Source organism: Echiichthys vipera (assembly GCF_963691815.1).
Source record: "Echiichthys vipera genome assembly, chromosome: 5".
Classification (NCBI taxonomy): Eukaryota; Metazoa; Chordata; class Actinopteri; order Perciformes; family Trachinidae; genus Echiichthys; species Echiichthys vipera.
Window position 1 is genome coordinate 12,398,220 of NC_139830.1, and position 8,290 is coordinate 12,406,509.

General features: G+C 40.6%; 1 protein-coding gene across 2 annotated transcripts in view; it reads left to right on the top strand.

Annotated features, from left to right (window-relative positions):
- Positions 1–4,072, top strand: part of hip1 (huntingtin interacting protein 1) — a 51,446-nt gene extending 47,374 nt beyond the window's left edge. For both annotated transcript variants that reach the window (XM_083913671.1, XM_083913672.1), the window contains 2 exons: positions 1,245–1,362; positions 1,461–4,072. In XM_083913671.1, the coding sequence (XP_083769797.1) occupies positions 1,245–1,362; positions 1,461–1,471 (129 nt within the window). In that variant the 3' untranslated portion in view covers positions 1,472–4,072. The remainder of the gene's footprint in view (positions 1–1,244; positions 1,363–1,460) is intronic.
- Positions 4,073–8,290: the final 4,218 nt, after the last annotated feature.

Here is an 8,290-nt window from a genome sequence, read left to right on the forward strand (position 1 = left end):
GCCACCTAAAAAAATCAATATTAGTCCCCCTCCACTCAAAAATATGTTTTCCTTCTTGTTCCTACTGTTGGAAGTGTGAGCTTCACTGTGCAGAATGATGTCAGAGTTTGACAAGATAAGACTGTTTTCACATTTATCTGCGGAAAGTGGGAAGTGCCTCTTCACTAGGACTGGGCCCTAGCATGATTTGTGACATCACAACCAGTTTGTAAAATCAATCCCAGTCCACTTTTCAACTTTAACAAGTGTGATGTAGAGACTTTAGGCCACCAGTGCACACACACAGTGAGGATGGGCTCACAGTGCAGTTGTTTTTAGCAAGAAAACTTTTCAAAATGAACAAAATTTGCATATTCATAGATCAGGAATTCTTAATGAGGTAGAAGGAGTTGATGCCTTTTTAAGGATTTTATTATAGAAGTTGTACTTTTTTTGACACATTTGTTCTAATTAGACGATGTCTTAATACATGTCTTTAAGGGACGCTATATCTAGAATATTTCCGCAGCTTTACCTTGTCATCAGACAGCCCTGTTTAAGTTCACCGAAGCCATTTTATGTTCTCTTCAAAGCCACCAGACTCCATTGATTGAATTTTAGCTAATCTACCGCCGCCCAAATCAGTTAGTTTGTTTGTTAGTTTTGTTACTTCCTTTTACCACCACTGAGAATCCGAATGTGTGACCCGTATGAACGCTTCACTCTGTGTTTCTCTGCTTCCCCCGACACTGAAAGAAAAACACAGAAAGGTCTGGACCTGCTCACACACACGGCCCATTGTTGTAAATGCACAGTGTGCCTCTATTTGAAGTGTGTTTAATGAGTCTTAACTAAAAGGGTTAGTGTTAGGGATTTTTTAACTGGACCTATGAAAGCATCCACCGACTGGATTGAGATGAAATTTGAAAAATGATTCAACCAGCAGGAATGTTATTTACTAATGCGCTGTCTTAACTTAATTTAGCAGGGATGACATTTTTGTGTTCAAAAAGAAAATGTGGCCCCTTATGACAGCTCATATATCATAGGGGAAAAGATAAAATAATGAGGAGTCGTTTCATCAAGCGTCTGGCTTCATACCCAATAAATAAATATTATAATATGTTCCCTCCCGGTCTGTCTCATGTGACTCATAAAACTAATTATCTGTTTAGGATTGTAGGTTTTCTATGGTAAACTCTCTGTGGGAAAATTATGGGTGACGAGTGTGTGTTTGTCCTCTGCTTGCGTCTGTGTTTCCTCAGGTTCTGGTTCTGGAGCTGGAGACCCGTCTGCAGAAGGAGCGAGAGCGTCTCGGCGAGCTGAGGAAGAAGCATTACGAGCTGGCGGGGGTGGCGGAGGGCTGGGGTGAACAAGAAGAGGGTAAAGACAGAGAACAACCACTATACTATGAATATTGCCTGAAAATATTGCAGCACAAATCGACTAATATCGGTCCGTCTCCTTCTTCTTCTCCGTAGGCACAGGCTGAGACCTGCCGCCCCCAGTCGTCCCCCCTCCTCCACCAGATGACCGGCTTATGTCTGCCTCTTTCTATTTATACACTTTCCACTCTCTCGTTTTTTTTTTCTCTCTCTTGTTTGTTTGTTATCTAAGCCAAATTAAAAGGTGCTTCTTTTTAAAATCTGCTTCCATAAAGGCCAGCACCAAGGGCTCAGCAATTGAGGGGGGAGGGGGGGCATCGTCGAAGGGAGGAACAAAGTGATACAAGAAGTGGAAGTGGGGAAAGATGCAGTGGGACTTCATGGCCTAACATCCCCTCTCCCCCCTAGACTGTGCTGGTGAAAAGCAGTCAAAGTGAAGTGGATCCATTCTACCGAGTATTTATTGTCCTTTTTTTAAATTCTTCCCCGGTTTTTAATAACGGCGCTCCGTCGGGGAGTCACAGCGGAGACGATAAGAGCACAAATTCTACTCAAGACATCCCAGATGCACTGCACAAGGAGCGAACTCTCAGCAGCAAAAGGGGAGATCTGTGACTGTTCTTGCCCTTCCCTCCAAAATCACGTCTCTGTGCAACATATATGGCGTGCACGCTCTCCTCCTCTCTACCCGTCTTTATCTCCCTCCCTCTAGTTTCTTCCTATTCTTTTCTCACTGTGAGTTCTCACCTTATTAAGTCCATACCGCTTCACTGGCCGGTTCACTGGACTTCTGCCTTTTTACTTCTCCACCATTGTAACGACCGTGACTGTTAACTCAACCGCCTTTTCTTTTTTTCTTCTTCTTCTTTTTTTTTTAACAGACGCTTGCATGGAAAACTCTTAAAACTGCTCAAAACTGGGGAGTAGTTCCAGAAAAGGAGGGTAGCACCGTTGTTTTATGTTTTGTTTTTGTTTTTTCTCTTCTCCTATCAAGCTTCGAGACTGCCAACTACCTCGTGCTACACCGTCAGAGGTAGCGGTGCGTCATGGGTAGGACTGATGACGAAGAACCCGTTGAAACACTAATAAAGACGGGTAGGAAAGGGAGTAGTGGGAGGGGAAAAAATGATATGGAAGAAAAGCAACAACAGATCAAGTCTGGCAGGAAAAAAAAGCTGAAGTTGTATTTATAAAGTTTTTTTATCGGTGCATATTTTTTTACAAACGTCCGTGACCAAGCAGCTTTGGAGGTGCAGCTGGGATCCAGTCACACAATGAACTGCTCACGGCGTTGTCTTCTGACTCCCCGGAGACGTTATGACTCTGCAAGCGGGACCGCCGTGCCCCCCTGGTGAGGATGATGAACCGCTTTTATAAGGAGACCGAACTGCCCGTTCAGTCAGAGAAAAATCTGCAGGAGAAACAAAAGGAAATCTTAAAAATGTTGTTTTTTTGTTTTTTTTTTCGCTCAAACTTGAATGTCAGTTTTTGGGACATTTTAAGGCTGCACAAACCTTTTCTTCATGACACGTTTTATCTGGTTCATCACATGATCCTGCCTCTTCAGAATACCCTGCAGGACTGATGGTCGACTGCACTTTTACAAATCCAGTCAGCATTGCCAGGACCACAATGGACTCTGAAGTCTGCAGCACACGGTGACTGCAGTGTTTTCAACAGCTTCCTAAAGACCAAGTATCTGTGTATATAATAAACGTCAAGCCTTCTTCTGTTGGAAATAATCTTTTGCTTTCTTTTCATCTAAAAGCATTCAATAGCATTACTGTTTTTGTGCATCTCTCCAAGTAAGGATTCAGTTTAATTGAATTGGGGATACAAAACGGTGCACGTGAACGCCACAGGCGAGAGAGGTTGTTATTTAACAGAACTTCCTTCTGAGACTGATGAACTGACTTTCACCAGTGGACTCTGAGCAGACTCATGCCTTTGTGTGAACCTCGAGATGAGTAGGCATCCGTTTTTTTTGACCACCAACACCTTATTTTTTCATTCTGTGTCTTAACATTCTCCGTTTTGACGCTCTGCTTCAGCTGTGTATCTAAAATTTTAAAAAAAGTTGTGACACTGGTTTATTTAACGGACGCTGGTCAAACAGTATTTGCAAATAATTCTTAAAAACTAGTTTTAAAACCAGGTTGCAGAAACAAATGAGTGCGTTAAAAGACAGGTAAAAGGTTTTTTCTTATTAGTCAGACTGCTGCTCAAAGCTGGTTAAAACAAACGGCAAGTATTATTTGCTGCACTCTTGGGTACAGGTCGTTGTATTTGATAATGATTTTAGCTGTATTCTGTTTCTCCTGTCACACCTGAGTAGCTAATTTCATTGAAATTGAAGTATGAAACGAAAAAGATACCAGAAAAAGAAGGATTTATTCACTCTGTATGGTATATCAAGTGTCTCAAAAGCTCAATTGAACGCACCTTGAGTGATGTTTGGATGTTTTTTTGCCCAGATATTCTTTATTAACCTCTCTGTCTGTGTGTCCTCTCTCTCTCGGGTCTGTGTCTGTAGTCCGACCAGCTCAGCCAGCCTTTCAAACTGCCTCACACTGTAGTCAAAGAGAAACAAATACTCACATAGCAACATTGAAATATGTCTTTGTATGATATACTAAAACTATGTTGGTGGGTTTGTTTTTATTTTTTCAGTTTTTAAAAAAATAAACATTTCAACTCGTTAATACAGACCCAGATGTGGCTGTGGTTTTTATGAACACAGTTCTGTCTCTGTCCTGTCACCTGATGTTTTCTGCTTCTCCTCTACGTAGTATTCTTCTTGGAAAAGTCAGATATTGCACAATCGCTGCATGATAATTTGCTTCAGCCACTGTTCCATTAATCCTCTTACTCGCTTAGGGACATGATGAAAAACCTTGAGGAATTCCAGGAAAAAGGACGTTGCATCTCATCTTGTTTTGGAGGAGATAATATGTGCGTTTACGTGATTGAAGCGAATGTCTTAGCCCAGATACAATAAGATGCTTGTTTGTGTGTGTGTGGACTCTGACAGGAGCGGTAACCTCACATCTACATCAGAGCAGCAGAGCTAAAAACTAATGTACCTAATTGATTTTTCGGGAGGGCAAGAGTCTGTTTCCAGTAAATGCATTGACTCGTGCGATTTAAAGTGCTTTGTTGAAGTTTGAGATGGAGAAAATTAACTTTGTAGAAACGTGCTCCTGCTCTTCCCACAGTAGAAAGAAACGACAACACAGAATCCCCCACACACACGGATATGTCGGCGTAATCTGAAACCACTGTGCTGAGATTACAGAAATCCCTAATCTGGGCTGCTCCAGCATCCACCACATCTTCTGATAAGAGTCTTAATTCCACATATCTGCAGTGCAAAAGACTCAAGTCAGGGACATGCAGTATACTGAGAACATTGTCACAATTAATGCATTGATATAGTTTCACAGGTGTCCTGCAGGGGTGGATTTCTCCCTGACCGTTAACAAGCCGCACCTGCTGTCAGGTACATGCAGACCAGGTGTGGCTCGTGAGGACCATGAACGCGCAGGACTCCAAAACGGCAGTAATTCTTAGTAAATCCAGGGAGGTCAGTGTGTGAACTATACCAAGGGCTTTCAGGGGAACCATAGACCACACAGTCTGAGGGGAACTCACTGTGTTTTTCTTGCAAATGTCTCAAAGAGAAGACCATTTTCTTTATGTCAGCACATCTGGTATTTAATATTCAGTGAACGAGCACATCAAAACCTCACAGTATGATACAATAGGGAGAAACTAAAGCAGGGCACTGTGTACTCTGCAGAGCCGTGTACTAAAGACAAAGTAAGGGAAGTTAAAGATGTAGATGGCAGGAATAGTGTGCGTGCTGGTATCTGTATTAAAGTGAATTAGTGATCAAGCATGGATCATACATTAATAATAGGCTAATTTATGCATTATCCATGGTGATGAAGATACAGAAAAATAGAAATGCATATTTTAGAGACCCCCCAAGAGCGCTCATGTCTTATTAAGAGAGGAACCAAGCTCCCCTGTAGTTTTTCCCTGGGTGTGTTTGAACAACAGGTGGCTCATTATGGTGTTGTGTGATATTTGGGGACAAATCAAACTTCCCTATCCAGGCTCTCATGCAGCTGCCAGGTGACTGTAATTAATGGTTATTAACTTCCTGCTAGGGTAGACATGTTTGTCTTTAACACCATTCGGTTAATGAAATTAAAATGAATTACAACTCTGTCTTTCACTGGCTCTAATTTATAAATTTATCTTTTTAGAGTTCCTACGGGTGCTGGATAGCCATGAAAACTTTGAAAAGTGGAAAGTGCTTAAAATGCATGAAACTGCTTGAAATTGAGGTTATATAGGATGCTGAGTCTGTGGTGACATATTTTAAAACATGAATCTTTGTTGCGTTAATTTGTCTGAAACCTAATTTTGGTTGTTTATAGCACGATAACGTCAATATTAATGCAATGAAGAAATGCCATAATCAGTGTGTGTATATATCGTCTACACAAATTGTCTACCACAGCTGTAAGGTGCTGGAAAAGCTTGAAAAGGGCTTGAATTTGACTTTGGAAAAGGTGTAAGAACCCAGCCTAGTTGTTAGCATTAGTTTACCAGCTAAAAGCTTCAGCTGCTGTTTGAAAGTTTATCTAGTGATGCCACTGCAGTACTATACAACATCGCTTTATGTCAGAGCAAATCTGAGATCTGGCTTTGCATCGCAGCAGCTCCATTTACAGCATCACAGAGAACACAAAAGAGACGAGAGGAGCGCTAACATCAAGACAGGACCTAAAAATAATTCAGCATAACATTACAATATCAGAAGATAACATGTACGGCCCCTCAGCGTGCTTTTAATCTGGGATTAAGCGCCATATTTAGTTTGAGGATGCAGCAGTGATGACATACACACACGTTGGACCAATCAGATTACGATAAATCAGGTTTTAATTGATGTAATCGACTGGCTGGTAGAGAAGGAAGAGCATATATTTACATTCATTTCTACAGTTCATTTTTAACATCGTTTATCAGTGTTTTTTGTTACAGTTTTAACATGTCTGATACATTTTTGTCAGTTTAAGGGCTCCATGCTGAGCTCTTCAAGTCATAATAACGTTTAGTAAATTGAGAAACATCAACACAGACAAAATACAGTGTACGTGTTATATTGTATTATAGTTTTAAAAAGCCTGCTTTGCATCAGTATGTTCTACTTTTGAGGCTTAAAATTAGTATTCATTGTTGTTTAATGAACTCAAATGACACCAGACTAAGAAAAAAGAAAACATTTCCCCTGCTCTAAGGTACTACTTGTTTTCCACTTCTCTGTCAGTTTCTTGGTATCCCTTTGTGCCCAGGCTACCTCTGCTCTTCTTTAAATGTAGTACAGTATGCAGTGGTGTTGTTTTTGCTCAATGCTGCTGTTTTGCCATGTGGGTAATGTGGTGGGTGGTGCCTGTGAAAGACTGAGCTATTTATAGTCTCTGCAGTCCCGAGCTGGGCTGCCTTTCAGCAGGTCTCCTGGCAGCAGCAGCAGCAGAGTGTGTGTGTGTGTGTTTGTCCCCCCTCTGCTCTCCAACACGAGACGGGGACCAACCAGCCCCACACATAGAGATGCTTTAAATCAGCAGGTACGCTGACAGGTACAGGCTGATTGTTCAGAGTAACTCATGTGGAAAGAAAATGTACCCGCTGCACAGCAGGAGGCTCATTATGAACCTGTGTGAGTAACGTCTGATCTGCTGCTGAAACAACATATAAATCATATAGATGGTGTAAAAATATAGTGTGATCCACAACAGAAATGTGGCCTCAAACATTGCAAGCAGTTGTATCTGACATGATCTCAATAGAAATCTAAAATAAGGACGGTGCAGGTTCATATTTCTTTATTTATTTCATTTATGTGTTTTCATTTAAAGGCCCACGTTTTCCCTCTAATGTTAGAAAACCAGAGTGGGTCTGCGGCTAACTCTAAAACTTGAATTAATCAACCATTTTACAAACCAAAATATAATTTCAGAGCAGCTAGATCTCCATCTTATCTCATTTAAGATCTTTTTTAATTGATATTCTTGAGGGATCAATACAACTACACTTTACGAGTAGATTAATAACAGCACCCATCCAAAAAATGGAATCCCTCCCTCATACCCACCTTCAGCCATCTATCTTTATGTTGTAGTGGGCTTTGTACGCACTCATAGTATGTTAAGAAAGGGGTCCAGGTTCTCTTAAAACTCTGTATGGAGCCTTTCAGAGTGTATCTGATTTCCTCCAATTTCAGAAATGACATGGTGTCTCTAATCCATCTGCCTTTGAATCATTTTAATCAATTTGCCTTTCAAAGAGAGCGAGTTTCATCAGTTAAGTCGTTTCTGTTCATAGTTAAGTCCTAAAAAAATACTTTTTTTTGCCAATAGTGAAAAAATCTGATCAATTCAACCCATTTCCAATAAAAATCATCTAATTTCCAGGAATTTGTGTCTGTATCTTGAAACAAGAAAGATTAAATCAGTCACTGCACTGGAGTCAACAAAAATATAACTTGATTTTACAAATTGCATGAAACGAGGCTGATCTGAGAAAAGCCCTTTTATTCGCCAGTTTTAGGGGAATTTAAATTACAAACAAAAAACAGATTTTTATTTGATTTATCCGCAGCCCTTCTGACCCCTCAGAAATAACACGAGTGCAGCATGAGTCTCATTCCCACCAACTGTATTTTATTACAATTTCAACCAACAATTTTATAGGTTTATACCTCTTGTCTTTCAAACATTATTTCCCTCTTGACAGAAACAACAGTGTCGATGTATGAAATGTGATCATGTTCCTGAGTAGATTCATCTGCATTGTTTCACACGGTGCACTTTAGTTTTATTCACCTTCTAACCCGTTCTTATAAGGAGCAAGTT